General features: G+C 40.0%; 2 protein-coding genes across 2 annotated transcripts; both read left to right on the top strand.

The window, feature by feature from the left end:
- Positions 1-2,534: 2,534 nt before the first annotated feature.
- LOC130746857 (transcription factor bHLH30-like) lies at positions 2,535-4,481 on the top strand. The gene is made up of 2 exons (XM_057599609.1): positions 2,535-3,107; positions 3,659-4,481. Exons 1-2 carry the CDS (start codon positions 2,850-2,852, stop codon positions 4,130-4,132), a joined length of 732 nt encoding a protein of 243 aa, XP_057455592.1. The 5' UTR covers positions 2,535-2,849; the 3' UTR covers positions 4,133-4,481.
- A 10,856-nt stretch (positions 4,482-15,337) lies between these two features.
- On the top strand, positions 15,338-18,964 carry LOC130746856 (uncharacterized). The gene is made up of 8 exons (XM_057599608.1): positions 15,338-15,727; positions 15,999-16,030; positions 16,391-16,491; positions 16,585-16,657; positions 16,750-16,781; positions 17,719-17,809; positions 17,987-18,101; positions 18,191-18,964. The coding sequence occupies exons 1-8, from the start codon at positions 15,617-15,619 to the stop codon at positions 18,497-18,499; spliced, it is 864 nt and encodes a 287-aa protein (XP_057455591.1). The 5' UTR covers positions 15,338-15,616; the 3' UTR covers positions 18,500-18,964.
- The last annotated feature ends 269 nt before the right edge of the window (positions 18,965-19,233 follow it).

Here is a 19,233-nt window from a genome sequence, read left to right as displayed (position 1 = left end):
TGTTTGTTATGCTTAATAACTTGTCAGCAAATCCTTTGATGCTTTCCATCTCCTTCATGCTTTCAATCTCGAATTATTTGCTCAACTTGTCAGCAAATATAATTTTTCTCAAAGCGAAAAAAAAGAAGAAAAAGGGGTAAGCATTTATATGTGGGGTAAGGGGTTGTGGTGAAATGGGGGGTGGCTGACTGTTGAGGAGTGAAACCAAAAATAACAAATGTGAGGGTATGCTGTCTGGATTCAATCCTAGCTTGAACCTTGAAGGTTGTTGGCCAAGTATGAAAGTTTGTACATCAGACAAAACTAGTGGAAGTGTGGAACTGTAGTAGGAGGCATGAAGAACGAGAATGAAAGCATCAATTAATAGTTAGAAATTTTCTTCCAAGCTAGAACTAGAATAAATTCAAAGAAAATAAAATCAACAAAGATTAGTGCAGAGCAATATTTCAATTTTCTGGATATCTTCATCATCAGAACTTACGATTAATGTTACAAATGATCCCCTTAAGCTAAGGATAGTCATACGCATACAAGTGACCACATTCTTTTACTAAGAACATTCTTGAATAACAAATATCTAAATTAGTAATTGAAAGTATTAATGCATCTATTTAGGGTTAATAATAGTTGTTGACAAAGCCCAATATCATTACAACTCTCACATAATCATCGAGAAGATGAAATTATGTACATTGAACCAAATTAGCAACCTTTAACTTCATTTTTGCCTTAGTGGAAAGTTGAGGACAACCATAGAATGACTAAAATAAGGTGACAAAGGAAACATTAGTGCCACTTTCATAAATGAGTGTGAATCCAAGTGGCCGTATTCAAATAAAACTGCGTTTAGTGTCACAATCGGTGATGTGGATAATGGATTGCTTTTCCATTGTCAAAGCAAAATGATAGACAAAGCGGTGATTAGACTATAAAAAAAAGTAAGTAGCTACCTCTTTACTCTAAAGGGTGACATCTAAAATTGCCTTTTGTCTATCTTAAAGATCATAGTTGCTCATTAAAAAACCCAGCACATTCCCCCACAAATCTCACTATTATGCATAACTCCGAAAGAAATTTCAACCATAGTGTGCGTTAGAGACGCGAAAGAGACGCAAACGCAAATTCCGGCAATTTAGAAATTACAAGAAATCCCAATTATTGCTATCACCAAACGTGTAGATTAACTAACATAACTTGTTATAGCTTAAGCACATATTTCAGTCATGCTGTCATGCTAAATACTTGGTAAAAAGGCTTTGACGTTTATAGTGGTTTTATTTAACTCGAATAAAATTAATTCAGTAGATGATACTTGATTCAAACCCAAAAAGGGAGAAAAAAAATCTCAATAAGTGCTAATGCAGTTCTATATTGGTATGAATGAGCCCAAAAGCATTGAGGTAATGGCAAACAATGAATAATATTATATCCTTTCAAAGACTATGAAGACTCGTGCATAAGATTCCCTTCATAATGTGCTAGAATATGCATTTGTCATTATTCAAACACATTCATAAATGCACTCGTGAGGGTTCATTTGTTTGTGTCACTGTGTGGACAAACAATATTGTTCCGTTCCAAAAAAAGTCTGATTTGGTTCATATTAATCACGACAAACTAATCCAACAGTGAAATTTTCAGTACTCCATGAGGCACTCTTCTAGATATTTGAGTTTCTTTTGAAGTTTATCATGTGTAATTTACAGCGCAGGGTAAAGTTTGAAATGTAAATCAAATTTCAAAACATGGACCACTAAATTGGACATAATATCCCATGACTGGACTTTCTGCTAAATCTAGTGACTACTTTTTAGTATTTCCATTTCTATTTACTCTGCATCATTGTCTATTTGAGATGGTGTCGTATATATAAAGATAACATTGGAATATTTATACCATTAAGCATTTGAAGAAAGTCAATATACCATTAGCATAAACATAAATAGTAAATACCTTAAGTCACAAATAGTTTTCTAACGTGTATTCTACTCCTCACGTATTCACCTTAATTTATTATTTTAAACTTTAGAATTATATAAATGAAACTCTTAAACTTTATGCAATTCTATAAAAGGGTAACATTATCTATTTTCTCTATGTTGAGGATCAAGCTGCAGTAAATACTACTAGCAATTTATTTAGTAAGAATGAATTACTTTCTCTTATATGACTTTGTGTTCAATTTCTATAAATTTTAATGTGAAAATTGTGTTGATAGATGATCTATAAGTATCTTCGTAAAAGTATATAATTTGGGAGGTATATCTTAACCTATAATAACAATAAGAGTTGAACTCATCTACAATTTTATCACTCATAATAACTTATACATCTGAACAGAATTTTAAAGGTGATTTGTACCGTATCAAATACAATTGTCTCACTAAAAAAAGAATACAATTGTCTCAATAGGAGATTTTTTCTTTGACAAAAGCAAATCCAAGAACATGAATCATCATGTGTATCCATTTTGTTGATATTTAAATCTTAAAAGAAAAGGGACAAGAAGTTGCACTATTTAAAAGTGTATAGTTGTAGCCCCCCACCATAAGAGGTAATCCGTAGCAGAAGCTGTACTATCTGGATCTCATCAAACCCACCCACTCCTGTCATCATCAGCATCATCATAACATACACATCTGACACAGATACTTCACTTTCCACTGGCATCCACCTCTCAACCCTTTCCCATTTCATCATTCAATTTGTCCCAAACACTAACAAGTAACAATCTTAGCCTTATTTTCCTCATACAAGAAACTACACAACATAAATCAACACAAACACAACACAGCCAAAGCTAAAGTATACTCTTCTAGACACCCTCTTGGGTTCTGTGATTTTTTGCCATGGAAATGGAAGCTTTTACCCATTTTCAAGTGAGCTCAGGGGTAATTGGAAGTGGGTATGCTTCATCTTCGTCTCTGGTTTTGGATAGGGACAAGGGAGAGCTCGTTGAGGCCCCTATGCAATTGGAACGAAAGGGTGTGTCCCCTGAGAGAAGTATTGAAGCTTTGAGGAACCATAGTGAAGCAGAGCGAAGGAGGAGAGCAAGAATTAATGCACATCTTGATACCCTTCGCACTGTGATTCCAGGTGCTAACAAGGTTAGTTTCAAGTTCAACATGCTGCTTTCTCCATCACCAGTTTTTTAATTTTGGTTTATTTTCAATTAGTCAATGCTGGTTTTGCTCATATTTTGATGATGTACCCTTTGCCCTCTTTTATGGTCATTGGAATAAAAGAATAGCCTTGTTTCACATGCATCAGCACTAAAGCTTTTAACTGGAAGTGATACTTATTAAACAATTATGTTCTTAATCAATGCATCTGGAACTGTATTAAAAGATTTTTTGGATGCTCATACAATTGGAGTGGATATCAGGTAGTCAATGACCATATTTTGGACCAATGTGTGAGTAAAAGATTACAAGTCTTGCTTCTTCCTTTTTTTGGTTAATTTAGTTTTGTTTTGAAGGATTTAATTTCAATTTTCCTTCCTAAAAGAAGGGAAGAGAAGAACTTGTTATTAACTGGGGAACTTAGTTATACGCATAGTTTGAGTTTTGAATTCATATCAGTACAGATAAATAAGTTACATTATTCATTCATAGCTTGAAAATCTTAGTTTTTCTTTGTACACTTTTTTTGAATTCAGATGGACAAGGCCTCCTTGCTGGCTGAGGTAATTACACATTTGAAAGAGCTGAAAACAAATGCAGCACAAGCTAGTGAAGGCTTAATGATACCGAAGGACAATGATGAAATAAGAGTTGAAGAACAAGAAGGTGGATTGAATGGTTTCCCTTATTCAATTCGGGCATCGCTATGTTGCGAATATAAGCCTGGGTTATTGTCTGATATAAGACAAGCACTTGATGCACTTCATCTTATGATAATGAGGGCAGAGATTGCAACCTTGGGAGGCAGGATGAAGAATGTCTTTGTGATAATTAGCTGCAAAGAACAGAACTTCGAAGATGCCGAGTACCGGCAGTTTCTAGCTGGCTCTGTACATCAAGCTCTTAGATCTGTGCTTGATAGATTTTCTGTTTCACAAGATATTTTAGAAAGCAGAAAGAGAAGGAGGATTTCTATATTCAGTTCTACATCTTTAGAAGATTTCTTGTGAAAACATTTAAATCTCCATATGAATAACATATATCTGACTATGATAAGGGATTGGGAGCTAACTGGAAATTTCAATGGCCATGTAAACTAGACTAGATATACTGCAGTGTTGTCATTCCATTCTTCTAATGGATTTGTAATTTCTGAAGACGAATCATGTGAATCTGGGTTGTAAATGTATTGGGGAACTTTCAGTAATATGGACTGATGACTGATTGCTGCATCTTTTATCTTTTGACCAAAATACAATATGAACTCTTTGGATGATGTTGTGACTTGTTCAGAGAAAAGTTTCTGCTGTCATGAATTCTTTTTCCCTTTGTAATAAGAGCTGAAGTTTTTTCTCCTTAGTTTATTACAAATTGTTCTGTACTAGGGAGATCTGACGTCGGAAACTGACAGAAAGTAAACCCTAGCAGAGTACTAAAAATATCACAAAAGGAATATTCTCATTAAATGTTAAAAAGGTGCTTTTTACAAGGGGTTGACCTCTCCTTTTATAGAGGGAATGATCATAACGTGGACTTTCACTGTACTTAGGTCTGACAACCGGGGCCCAAGCCTCTATACATATAAGACAAAACTAAAGGAATCTTCCAGCTGGCGCGTGGACCCATCCAAAAGAGGGGCGGGCTTCGACGTTGTTCCACAAACCCCGCCATGGCTGCTTTCGTTTATCTAAATGCTTGATTTGGGCGGGAATAAGGGATACTATGTCCCGCCCAGTCCACATGCCCCCAAGACATGAGACTTAAGTAAGTTGAGTCGAAATGTCTTTATATGCTGCTTCGTCGCCTGCTTTTACCATTTACTTCGTTCTTCTGATAATTGTGTCGTTGTTCCTTCCTTTGTGTCCCGCCCAGTCCACATGCCCCCAAGACATGAGACTTAGGTTCCTCGAGTCGAGACGTCTTTACAGTATATCGCCATTCTTCGTAGTCATGGGCCTGTCGTCGCATTCTTGCTTATGAGTTCTCGCCATTTTCATGTTTCTTTATATGTCGCCATTCTTATCTTTGTTGATACATCGCCGTTATCACACCCGTCAATCACGTCTTTTCAACTGACGCACGTATCCTTCTTTTCCGGGATTTTGTTATCATTTGCCATAAATGCAGTTGTGCGTCTCGAGGAGTTATGTCTTTTCGTTTCATACCTTTTCAAATTTCAAATCCCACGATCCCACGACCTTTCACAATCTTTCCCACTCATTCTCTCTCTTCCTTTTTCTTCTATAAATACCCTTTTCACCTTTCATTTTTCACTTTTCTGGAAACCTTTGTTCTGAAAACTTTTCATCGCAGCTTTCCCTCTCTTCTTTGTTCTCCGGTGAACCTTGCTCACTCCGGCCGTCGTCATTGCGCGGTGCTCCCCCATCGCCGACGTTCTCTTTACTCAATCCTCCGCTTCTTCTTCCGGTGAGTCCTTCCCCTTTCTCTTTTCTTGACACTGTGCGTCTTCTTTTTTTTTTTTTGTGTTTGGACCTGTTCATCTTCTTTTTTATTTTTATGAAATTACCCAGTATGTCGACACAAAACTTTAGCATTTCCTCTTTAGAACTCACTTCCCCTTCTACGGAGGGGGAAGTTTCTGCCCCCACCGTTATCGAAATTCAATCCTCGCCTTCCACTCACGAGGATTCCGGTCCCGCCGGCTCCGTAGACTCAATTCTCTCCTCTAATGGAGAGTTGTCTTCACCTGAATGGCGCTCAAACGCGCATTTAGTTGAAGATAAGTGTCTCTGGCGTTCTATCTGGAGCAGCGTTGGGAGCATTAATTCGCTTCGAATATCTGCCTAAGGGTTTACGAAAATAAACCCCGCCACCTCCAATAATGAAGACCTTCAGTTGAATGTTCTTCCATGTGGCGAGGATGATTGCGTTCTTTTGCGCAAAGAGCCAGCCGATGGATCGCCTGATTTCTTTTTTGTTTATGGTTATTTCTTCTTAGACTTGAATATCAAGCTTCCATTCTCGCCTTTTATATGTCACATTCTTTCTTTTCTAAATGTGGCGCCTTGCCAACTCCAACCCAACGCCTGGGGTTTTATCCGCTGCTTTGAAATTCTTTGTGAACATTTGAGTTTCACTCCGACCTACCCCTTATTTTTCCTTTTTTATAAGTCAGTCACCACTAAACCGACTTCGGTGAAATGGGTTCCCCTTTTGGCCCGTAAGAACATGAGCCGGTTCACCGCCCTTAAAAGCCATTACAAAGTATGGCAGAAAAAATATTTCAAAGTTATGGAGTCGCCCGAGATAAAGAACTTGTTCCGAGATTCTGACAATAATCCCCTCTTCCCTTTTTACTGGACAAAAAACCCTCGCCGGAAAATATCCGTTTCATATGACGCCTTGGATGAATCTGAGCAAGGCATCGCCGATTACCTTCGCACACTACCAGTAATCTCTGGTCATGACTTGATTGAGGCGTCGAAATCCGGCACTTTAAATCAATTTTTTAGTAAGTTTATAATCTTGCACATAACTTGCCTTTCTTTTTGTGCATGTGCTTTATCTAACTAATACTTTCCATGTAGCTACGATGGGAAAAGGCAAGGTTGACACTAACCCATTGAAGTTGAAGGACTACCTCGCCCAGTCTGCTGCGGCGGCCAAGAAAAGGGCCGCCGATAATGAACAGAAGAAAAAGAATGAAGATGCCTCGGGCTCTGATAACGTCAGGGACCCCAAACGCCAAAGAACCTCAGGTGCAGCTGGTGGTAAACCTTCTCATCAATCAGCTGGCGAGGCTTCCAAAAGGCAGCCTGCAGAGAAAAAGAAGGGACACGACGCTGTCCCGCCACCTCACCAGGATTCAAGCTTGCTGATTAACCGCCCGCCAACTCCATTTAGCCAAGCTGGCACTAGCTCAGCCATTGGTGGCGAGGCTCCTCCCCCCTTGCTGAGTTTAAATGATCCTCACTTCAACGGGTTGGACTTCATGACCCGTACTTTTGACAATCGGGTCCACAAAGACATTTCCGGTCAAGGTCCCCCCAACATTGCTTCCTTGGCCATATTTCATGCACTTTCCGCCGCCAGCACTGTGGCGGGAATGGCCCAGTGCGTGAAAGAAGTGATTTCAGCCAAGAATCGTCTCGAGAAGAAGGTAGCCGATTATAAAACCGCCTATGAGCGAGCTAAGGCTGATGCTGAGACCGCCAATAAGAAGCTGACATCTGCTGAGGAAAAGTGCACTAAGTTAACTGCTGATCTGGCGGCTTCTGACCTGCTTCTTCAGAAGACCAAGTCTCTAAAAGAGGCCATCAATGATAAGCACACTGCTGTTCAAGCCAAGTGCCAAAAACTGGAAAAGAAGTGCGAACGCCTGAATGCTTCCATCTTAGGGCGTGCTTCTCTTCAGTTTGCTCAAGGCTTTCTGGCGGCCAAAGAGCAGATTAGTGTGGTTGAGCCGGGCTTTGATCTTTTCCGCATTGGGTGGCTGAAGGAGATCAAGGATGGTCAAGTGGTTGGTGATGACGACATTAGCCTCGACCTCCTTCCTCAATTCAATGATGAAAGTGAGTCTGAAGAAGAAGAAAATGATGGCGGGGATAGGAATGAGCGGAACAAGGATAAGGATCAAGAGAAGGAAGACCCTCAAGTTGGAGCAAGCCAGGGAAACGACGCCAACAATGATAATGTAGCTTGAATTTGTAATTTGTTTTTATTTTGTTTAAGTCAATTTTTTCTTTGGGCCTTGCCCTTTTGTTTGTCATCATTCTCAATCATGTACGGGCGTCGCCCCTTTTTCTTACCTTTAATGAAGACAGCTTTAAGTTCAGTCGTTGTTATCTTGAGTTGTTACCAACTTTTGTTGTTACTTAGGTCTATATACCTTTGTCGATTTTTCGACGCGGCTTGGTTTCTAGTGGCCACTAGAATTGCCAAGGCTTGCAATATTGGATGGCGATACTTTCTTATTCCGAAAGGTTTATTCGCGGTATTATATACCTTGATACGATTTACTTTGCACAAACTCGTAATATAAATTAAAAAATTAAAAAGTAACTTCTGTTGAAATAATCTTCATTTCTCTTTCATACATGAGAACAATTGTCTCCATTCTTTTTACATGCCGCCTCATTAAAAACCTCTCCAAAGAAAGGAAAAAAGAGTGCGGCTTCATTCACCTTTGGTTGTTTCTATTAACTAAAATACTGCTTTAGATGAGAGGCGTTCCATGTTCGTGGAACCTTTTGACCATTTAGTTGTTCCAACTTATAAGCTCCTCCTCCAACATCGCCTATAATCCTGTAAGGCCCGCCCCAGTTGGGTGAAAGTTTGTTGTGTTTATCGGGTATTGTATTTTTTCGGAGCACTAAGTCTCCTACCCTCATTTTTCTTGGCACTACTTTCGTTGAGAATTTTCTTGCAACCTTCACTTTTCCCGCCTCATTCCTTATGTGAGCCTCACGTTGTTCCTCGGGCAGCATGATTAGATTTGCTATTAAATTTTCCCCGTTGTCATTCTCATTAAACCGAGCCACTCGCCAATTTTGGTTTTCAATTTCCACTGGGAGCATGGCGTCAGTCCCATAAGTTAAACGATACGGGGTTTCCTTTGTGCTTGACTGTTCAGTGGTGTTGTATGCCCAAAGAACGCCTGGTAGTTCCTCCGCCCAAAGCCCTTTTGCTTCATCCAGTTTCTTCTTTAAACCTTTCAGGATAACCTTGTTAGCCGATTCAGCCTGCCCATTGGTTTGTGGATGTTCTACAGAGGCAAATCGCATCTCGATTCCCATTTCTGTACAAAATTCCCGGGTAACACTACTTGTGAATTGTGTTCCGTTATCCATTACTAATGCCATGGGGACCCCAAATCTACAAACAATCCTTCGCCACAAGAAGCTCCTGACCTTGGCGGCCGTGATAGTTGCCACTGCCTCGGCTTCTATCCACTTAGTGAAGTAATCAACCGCCACGATGATATACTTCATTTGTGCCTTCGCTACTGGGAATGGTCCCAAAATGTCAGTCCCCCACATAGCAAATGGCCAAGGCGCCATCATGGTTGTTAATTCTTCTGGCGGAGCCTTGTGTAAGTCAGAGAAGACTTGGCATTTTTCACATTTCTTAACATACTCCAGACAGTCCTTCTTCATTGTCGGCCAATAAAATCCTGCTCTCACAATTTTTACCGCCAAGGATTTCCCGCCTATATGGCTTGAACAAACACCTTCATGGACTTCCGCCATTATTCCATGGGCGTCCTTGGTGTCAACGCATTTGAGCATAGGGGACATAATTCCTCGTCGATACAACTCACCATCCACCATTGTGTAAAAACTGGCTTCCCTGCGTTTTGCTCTAATGTTCAGATCATCATCCTTTGGAGGATTTTCTAAGAAGATCTTGATTGACTCCATCCAAGAAGGCTCGCCCTCACTTACTGACTTGACTGCTTTCAACTTTATTTATACCAAATCAATGCTCGGGCGAGGCAGGGTTTCCTGAATGACTGTTTGGTAATTGCCCAATCTCCCTGTGCTCGCCAATTTTGCTAACACATCTGCCCTCTCATTTTGTCCCCTCGGGACATGTTCTATCTTAATTTCTTTGACCTCCATCATCAATCTGCGCACCACTTCCAAGTATTTGGAAAGTTGCGGATCCTTTACTTGATACTCGCCTTTCACCTGTTTAACCACTAACTGCGAATCTCCCTTGATAAATAACTTTTGGACCCCCAGCTCAATGGCTAGCCTTAAGCCGGCGATCAAAGCCTCATACTCAGATTGATTGTTGCTCGCCTTGAACTCGAACTTTAGAGACTGTTCAATGATCATTTTGTCTGGACTTTCAATTGTTATCCCAGCCCCACTTCCAGTGTTATTAGAGGATCCATCCACAGATAGGACCCATTCTCCTTGAGTCTTCTCGCCTTCCGTGGGTGTTAATTCCGCCACGAAGTCGATCAAACTTTGAACTGTGACTTAGCCCCTTGGCTCATATTGTATATCATATTCTGACAATTCCACTGACCAGCTAACCAATCGCCCTGATAAATCAGGCTTCTGAAGTACTTGTCTTAAGGGGACATCAGTTTTAACTTTAATTTGGAAACTTTGGAAATAAGGCCTGAGGCGCCTCGCAGTTTTCAGAATCGCCAATGCAGCCTTTTCAATTTTTTGGTACCGCAACTCTGCCCCCTGTAAAGTATGGCTCACGAAATATATAACTTTCTGCTTTTTTCCCTCTTCCTGGAGCAACACTGTACTCACCGCCTTGTCAGTAACTGTTAGATAGAGCACTAATGGAACGCCTGGTGTTGGCTTGGAAAGTACTGGTAATGTGGCCAATGATTCTTTTAATTTGGTAAAAGCTTGTTCGCATTCCTCTGTCCACTGAAACTTTGAATTCTTTTTTAAGCATGTGAAGAATGGGGCCGCTTTGTCACCCGCCATTGGCAAGAAACGTGATAAGGCGGCCATTCGTCCTGTCAAACGTTGAACTTCTTTGACACTTGTTGGGCTTTTCATCTCCAATATCGCCCTTCCCTTATCAGGATTCACTTCTATTCCTCTCGATGTCAACATAAATCCCAAGAACTTTCCTCCCTGGATCCCAAAAGAACACTTCTCGGGATTCAACTTCATTTGATATGTTCTTAATTGAGTAAACGCTTCCTTAAGATCGCCGCCATGATCACTAGCCCTGGCGGACTTTACAATCATGTCGTCCACATACACCTCCATATTCCTGCTCACTTGTTTCGAAAAGATTTTATCCATGAGCCGTTGGTACGTAGCTCCTGCATTCTTCAAACCAAAAGGCATTGTCTTGTAACAATAATTCGCCTGATTGGTCATAAATGTTGTACTTTCCTCGTCCGAGGGATGCATCATGATTTGATTGTAGCCCGAGTAAGCATCCATGAGACTTAAAAGTTCATTCCCGGAAGCTCCATCCACAAGCTTATCAACATTGGGAAGTGGATACGAATCTTTGGGGCACACTTTGTTCAAGCTTGTGTAATCCGTGCACATCCGTCATTTCCCATTGGCTTTTTTGACCATCACAACATTGGCGAGCCATGTTGGATACTGCACCTCACGGATGAAGCTAGCCTTGATCAGTTTCTCAGTTTCTAATTGTACAGCCTTGTTCTTTTCTTCACTCATTCTTCGCCTTGGTTGGATGATTGGGGTCGCCCCTGGTCGTATGGCCAGTTTGTGAGTGATCACGTTGGGGTCAATCCCTGGTACGTCATTGATGGTCCATGCAAAGAGATCCAAATTGTCACCCAGCAGGGTGATCAATCTTTCTTCTTGCTCCTTTGTTAAACTGCTGCCAATTTTTAAAAATTTATCCTTAATTTGTACTTGCTTGGTTTCCTCCAAAGGTTGTGGGCGGAAATCATCAGCATCGTCTCTTGGATCCAAACTAAATCCTTCTTGTGGAAAGATTTCCGTGATTCTGTGACTTTCTTTGGCGGCCTTACGCCCATAGAGCGCCACACTTCTTAAATAACATTCTCTTGCTGCGTTTTGGTCCACATGTAATACCCCAACCTTTCCATTGCAGGCTGGATATTTAACAGTCAAATGAGCAGTTGAAATGACCGCACATAGCTTGTTGAGGGTGTCTCGCCCCAGGAGTACATTGTAATTGGCTCTGCACGCCAAGACCAAGTACTTCACTTGAAATTTCTTTACAAACTCTCCTTCACCAAAGGCAGTTGGTATTTCCACATATCCCCGCACAGTGACACGGTCCCCTGTAAATCCTACCAAGGTTCCTTTATACGGCCTTAAGTCTGATTCTTTTAGCCCCAGGCGATCAAAGGCATCTCCATAAATGATATCTGCCGAAGACCCCTGGTCTAAAAACACTTTCTTCGTCACATAATTGTTAACCCTGATTGTTACCACAATTGGATCGTTGTCATGGGGAATCACATACGCAAAGTCCTGAGGGGTAAATATGATAGGGGAGTGATTCACCCCACACTCGCTTTCGCTTGCCTCATGTACTGAGTGTACTGCCGCCACATAGCGTTTTCTAGCCTTACTTGAAATTGCACCCCCGCCAAATCCTCCTGCAATAGATGAACATTCCCCAACAGGATCACCCAACTCTTCAACTATCTCCTTGCCTTTGCCTTTGTCCCCTTGGGTGATCCTAGCGACCTCTGGCGTTGCTGTGTCTTTAACGAAGTTTGCCAAATGACCAGCCTTAATCAAACGATTAATTTCCCGCCTTAAGTTCCAACAATTATCTGTCGTATGTCCCAACGCTTTATGGTACTCGCACCACCTATTGGTATCCACATTAGCTGGCGGCCGCCGTGGTGGTGGCGGGTACTGTACAACGTGTGTCTGCCCAACTGCCCTTAAAATGGTACTCAAGGGTGCATTCAACTTAGTGAGTGGCGTTGGAGTTGGCGGTGCACCATGCTGACCGGTTGTGGCTGCCGTGGGACCTTGAGCATTTCTGTGCCATGTATTCTGAAATCCGGGTTTGGAGTTTTGATATGGTCCCGGTCTTGGTACACGGGGGGTTTGCGCTACCCTGGTTTCCTTCCCCGCCTTGGGTTTCTCTTGTGAAACACCGCCAGATTGAGATTGCTTGCGTCCTTCCTCTCTTTCTTGTTTCTTCTGATCATCTTGTTCAATCAATATGAATTCCTGAACACGAGCACGAAGATCCATCATATCCTTCGCCGGTCGCCTCGTTAGGTCTCGATTCAGATCTCCTGCCCGAAGGCCATTTTTGAAAGACGCTAGGCAAACATCCGGATTGTCTTCCTCCAATTGAACCGCCATTTTACTAAATCGCGCCATGTAGTTCTTGAGCTTCTCCCCTGGCTGTTGATGTATGCTGATAAGATCAAACATGGTTGCCTTGGTAGTTTTATTGGCGGAGAATTGAGTTAAGAACTTTGTGGACAAATCAGTAAAATTGTCGATAGAGAAGGGCGGTTGACGGATGAACCATTGCATCGCCATCCCCTTGAATGTTGATGGTAACAACCTACACTTCACCTCATCTGTTGCTCCTCCAATAACCATTTTCGTATTAAAGTAACGCAAGTGTTCCATGGGGTCTGAGTCGCCTGAAAAGGCGTCCAAAGCCATCGTTTGCAGATGCTTTGGTATGCCCACCCTTGTGATGGCGGAAACAAAAGGCTGGAACTCAACAACGTCTTCAGCCTCGAGCCGTTGTTCTTGCTTATAGTCTTGTCGCCGGGTTAAATACTCCACCTGGGCTTGCAATTGTTCATTCTGACTTTGCACTTTTTGCAAAGTATCCAACATTTGTTGCAAGGCCGCCGGAGTGATTCCCGTCACTACTTCTGGTGCTTTTCTCGGAACGTTGCTTTTGTAGTCGTCCAGATTCACGTATTCAGGCGGTGCTGATCGTCGCCTGACTCCTGGATCTGATCTAGCGATCAGATCTGAAGGTTTTCCCGGAGCAACCTTCACCAACGACACCGGTGATTGTGCCACCGAGTGAACTCCTTCCGACGAAGCCTCCTGCTCCGGCTCTTGTGGTACTTCGTGATTGTTGTGTCGTCCGCCGCCGCGGCCACCGTAACGACCACCCCCCCTCCGGCGATGATCTCGGCGGCCCATGCCACACGAACGGGTTTCCATGGATCTTTAAGCTCACCGTCTACGTCAAGTTGTAGATCGAGGTAAGATCCACAGACGGCGCCAATGTTCTGTACTAGGGAGATCTGACGTCGGAAACTGACAGAAAGTAAACCCTAGCAGAGTACTAAAAATATCACAAAAGGAATATTCTCATTAAATGTTAAAAAGGTGCTTTTTACAAGGGGTTGACCTCTCCTTTTATAGAGGGAATGATCATAACGTGGACTTTCACTGTACTTGGGCCTGACAACCGGGGCCCAAGCCTCTATACATATAAGACAAAACTAAAGGAATCTTCCAGCTGGCGCGTGGACCCATCCAAAAGAGGGGCGGGCTTCGACGTTGTTCCACAAACCCCGCCATGGCTGCTTTCGTTTATCTAAATGCTTGATTTGGGCGGGAATAAGGGATACTTATGTCCCGCCCAGTCCACATGCCCCCAAGACATGAGACTTAAGTAAGTTGAGTCGAAATGTCTTTATATGCTGCTTCGTCGCCTGCTTTTACCATTTACTTCGTTCTTCTGATAATTGTGTCGCCGTTCCTTCCTTTGTGTCCCGCCCAGCCCACAAAAGCAAACAAAACTTTTGTAAGCTGCTAATTTGAAATTTGTTCAAAAAATAACCTATGTGGCCATGTTATTCAATGCTCTTTATCTAAGAACAATTTGCCTGTGCATTTGAAAACTACATCAAAATGTTTATGGGGTTATCATAATGGATATTGATATGCCGTATGAAAAATTCACCATGTGACATGAAGGGTTGTGAAGAGAGAGCTTGGTCACTATGAGTTGAATTATACAAGGATATTGACTAAGCAATGATATGAGGCTTAGTTCTTGAAAGTTTTGAGGATGGTTGCATATGTATGATCTTGAATATCTTGCATCTTAAATAAGTCAGTCGATAATTACTTATATCCAATGGACTTCTGAGTACTGAATGATCGTCGGTACTAGGTTTGCCGGTAATATTTACTGATGGTTTATTTATAGAGTTTTTAGTAAGTTACTAACGATTACAACCATCAATAATTCAATCGGCTGCTAATGGTGACCAAATTGACAATGTACCAATGGACAATGGTGTTATCAAAAGTGTATTTATTTTTAAATTTATACTAATGAAAATACAATACAATATAAAATAATAATAATAAACTACTCCTTCGACTCCTCCTCCAAGATTGTAAATAACAATATTTTTAATTTCTCTCAACTTTAATTATCTGTTTAATTTCCTATGAATTTCTTTTGCAAAACTAACAATTTTTTAAAATCTCATCATCTCTTTTATAGTAAATATGAGAGTAAATTTGAAAAAATATATATATATATATATATATATACTATTTACGAACTTATATATTATGGAAAAAACATCATCAAAGTGATTTATAAATAAGAACATATGTACTAAAAATTCAATAATGCTTGCTACAAAATGCTATTCAAAATGAAAACAAAAATATTTTTTTCAAATAAAAATGCTTAAGTTTATGTAAGCCTAAAGTCTCCAAAAACATTTCTACAGTATATTCCATTAACTCTAAGCATATGTTGTATTGACTAATATATTTTTGGCTTATATTTTTCTCTGTATTTTTTTGGTTGACTTGAAATTGAAGCAACCATTGTCCCACCCAATCCATGTACCAAACCCTCCATTTCAGACCGTCTGATACCTAACGTGTCCCAATCGTACGGTGCTCATTGCTCCAATGCACAACCGTTTCGATGCGGCGTCGTCTCCGTCCTCTTCAACCAGAAATTACCAAACCCTAATTCTCTGAAATTCGATTCCCCATTTCTTCCCCCAAATCCTCACTCTCTGCTGACCCAGATCGATTCCCCATTTCCATAATCAAATTCGCCTCCCAATCATGGAGAAGGAGGAGAACAAACCCGACATTGAGAATAATGGCGGCGAAACCGATGACACTGAACCCATTGAGCTCGTTCTCTTTCAAGTGCCTGAGTGTTACGTCTACATAGTAAGTCTTGCCAATACTTTTGATGGGTTTGTTTCAAAATTTGATTTTGATGAATATTTTGCAATTTGCAATTGAATGGGGTATAGAGGATCGAGTTTGATATTAGGGTTTGGAATTGCAATTTAAGCTTGTCAAGAGATTATGGTGGCATTGAATATTACTTCATTTTTTTTCTTTTCAATATTGACTGTCACTCTTTCGGTGATGAGATGGGGCTTGGAATTTGAACACTTTTCTGCTTTCAAGCTAATGTATTCTACTATTTGTGCAGATACCTCCAAGAAAGAGTGCAGCTTCTTACAGGTTTGTGATCAATTTAAAACTAGCTTCTGATCTTTGTACTTGTGATCTGTTGTGTTCCTGCACAGCATATTGTTAAAGTTAATAATGCACTCTGCTCTTGATAAAGAAACTGCTGTTTTCAGAGTCCATGGAAGTGTGTAGGAATAGGTCAATAGGATCTATTTGAGTATATTTGCTATTCTTTTAATTATTTTGTGTCTCATTACCCTCATGGATGATGGAACAGTGATCTTTATGAAGGAATTGATTTTCAACTTTTGACTGTTTAGTCACTAACTATTGGTGTTTTTGTTGTTATTATTATTGGCTGCTGTTAAGCGTGTGATTGTCCAATATTTATGTTTTTGAAGTACATTTCAGGGCTGATGAATGGGATGTCAATAAATGGGCATGGGAAGGGATATTGAAAGTAGTTAGCAAGGGAGAAGAATGCATCATAAAACTTGAAGATAAGAACACAGGTAATGTTTAAAATAAGCTTTAATTAGATTATACAGTTAATTGTTTTTCTTCTATTAAATTGTTCATTACTACAATGAAATGCATTTAACTAGGTGAGTTATATGCTCGGGCATTTTTAAGGAATGGAGAGCCGCATCCTGTGGAAGCTGTTATTGATAGCAGCAGGTGGTTTTTCATTACTGTTGGTAGATTTTAGTTGTTATCATACCTTTTTTTGTACTTTAGGATGATTAAATAATTATATTTACGTTCTGCAGATATTTTGTTCTTCGCATAGAAGAGAACATAGGTAAGCCATTTCATCTACATTTTTCTTTACTTCTTTTGTTCCCTTAATCATCTTACTTCCCATGTGCGGGCTAAAGGTAGGATTTGTAAACGAATGAAATTGGATAAAATGAAATGATAACCTATTTGGTTGGTTTATATTCCTCTCAAAACAAACTATAATGAACAATTAGCTTGGTTTCAACTATCAAGTACATAGAAAAAGTTCTTAGTTGTGGACAATTTATTTGTTTTTATTAAGAATTTAGCTTGTTTGTGAAAGCTTCTGAAAACCGACTTGCAATCATTGAATTCTTGAGTTTACGACAATTTATTTGTTTTTATCTTCCGCCCTAGTACAGGTGAACAACCGTAGTGTTTAGACCTTCTGAATAGGTGAACAACCGTAGTGTTTCATGACCATAAATATTCCTAACTCCAGAATCTTTACATTCTTGCACAAATTGTCTCAAAATAAAATTTTATTGCACAACTGTCTTAAAATTCTAGTTAGTTACCATTATAACCAAGAGGTCTCAAGATCGGCTCATTGCACCACTTGTCTTTAAATAAAGAATTCTTAGAATATGATTGTGCCCAGATCATATTCTCGGTACTCTACTACTAGTATAATATAGGACAATCTTTTGTGATGCAGTACAAGGGAAATACATCCTCTGATCCTTTAATGACAAGTGACTTTTACCATCTTCCCCAGTTCCACTTTCTTCTTGTAACAACCATAATTTATAATTTTCTATCCATGTTATCACATTACTTCTTTTGAACATGAGGAAATTTATGTTTTAGTGCTTTTTACCTGTTTCCTGTTTCGACATTTCAAAATGGAAAGGCTGTTTAGTTTTGCTCCCTCGTTATCAAAGAGTATTTTTCATTTTGCTGCAATCTACTTCTTATTACTTACAAAGTTTGGTCTTGATTACTTGTAAATCATGCAGGTGGTCGTCTTCGACACGCATTTATTGGCGTAGGATTCCGAGAAAGAACAGAGGCTTATGACTTCCAAGCTGCCTTGCATGATCATATGAAGTATCCTCCATCCAGTATAATTAGATTCACCATTTTTATTGGATTTGTCGATCTCACTATCTGCAAAACTTAGTATTCTTTACACTTTGCATACATTCTTGTTGGCATAGAGGATAAAAGTCTTCATGCTGTTTTTTTACAAATGGAAAGTTTGTCTTTTCCTAAACTGTTTTTAAGATACCTGAACAAAAAGAAGACTGCAGAAGAGATGGAACAGCATTACCAGCAATCTTCGTCAGTTGATTACAGTTTGAAAGAAGGAGAGACTCTTGTGCTGCAACTTAAGAACAATGTATGGAAATCTGCACTTTCCTGTTATGCATGAGGTTCATTTATTTTTCCATTATTATGATCTCTATATATCCTATCTGTGGTGTGCAGAGAAGTGGCCCCAATGTGAAGTCCAAGTTTTTTGAGCAGGGTCTGAACAACTCCTCAGAAGAAAAGAGTGGAAAAGAATCTGTACCCGCAATTAAGTTACCCCCACCTCCTCCTGCATCAGTTTTAACTGTTGCTGCCGTACAGAATTCTCCAACAAACTCACCTACAGAATTTAGCCCTGAGAAAACTTCAAAACTTGAGACCTCTAAAACGATTCAAGAAGATGCAGAAGGTGAAAAACCTCCTGAAAACCAAAGCACACAGGATGTAGTAGATGATGATTTTGGCGATTTCCAAGCAGCTGGTTAGCCTATCCATTGGGCAGTTTGAATTTGAAATGATTAGGAAACATGCTCAATTGTGGACTCCTTGTTCAGACTGCTGATTCAGCTTGGAGATTCAATTATGTCCTTCCAAAATAGCCAACAAAATATCATTAAGATTTAAGAATCTACCTCTTCTGCTTGTCAATAGGTTGTTGTCTTAGTTGCACTGTGGGTAACTACTATTGAGAGTTTTTCCTCCCTCCTTGAGTCTCTTTCTTTCAGTATTATGCTTTGTTTATACTTCTCAGTGTTGGCATACCTCAATAGTCAATAGTCATTTGGTACATTCTAAACATGGGTTCATAGCTTTGTTGATAATATAAATGTTGCTATTATCAAAGAACCAAATTTAGCTTTTATGGCCTTGTGTATCCGTTCCCTTGCGTGGTTGAGGACCATGAGTAGCAACAAGCAAGGACAAAGAAAAATGAAAGACGTGTTTGACTTAGGTTGGTTTCCGTTGAACGCCAATTATGTTTTACCTTTTCCCCATGTTTTTGTGTGTTTGGATACCATTTGAGTGTAATGCGAACAAACTTTTATCTTAGTTTATCAAAAGTTTTATTCACTTTTTGCATTGACATGTCTTCATCCTTGGGAAGTTGCTTCATGCATTGCTAGGTTGTTAAATGTCCATTGAACTCAAGCTACTGACCAAACCCTCAACATATATAAGCTGGGGGGTAAATGGACAACAAATATGGGTTGTTGCATGAA

Source organism: Lotus japonicus, chromosome 3, assembly GCF_012489685.1.
Source record: "Lotus japonicus ecotype B-129 chromosome 3, LjGifu_v1.2".
Taxonomy (NCBI): Eukaryota; Viridiplantae; Streptophyta; class Magnoliopsida; order Fabales; family Fabaceae; genus Lotus; species Lotus japonicus.
This window is presented reverse-complemented; position numbering and strand designations above follow the sequence as displayed.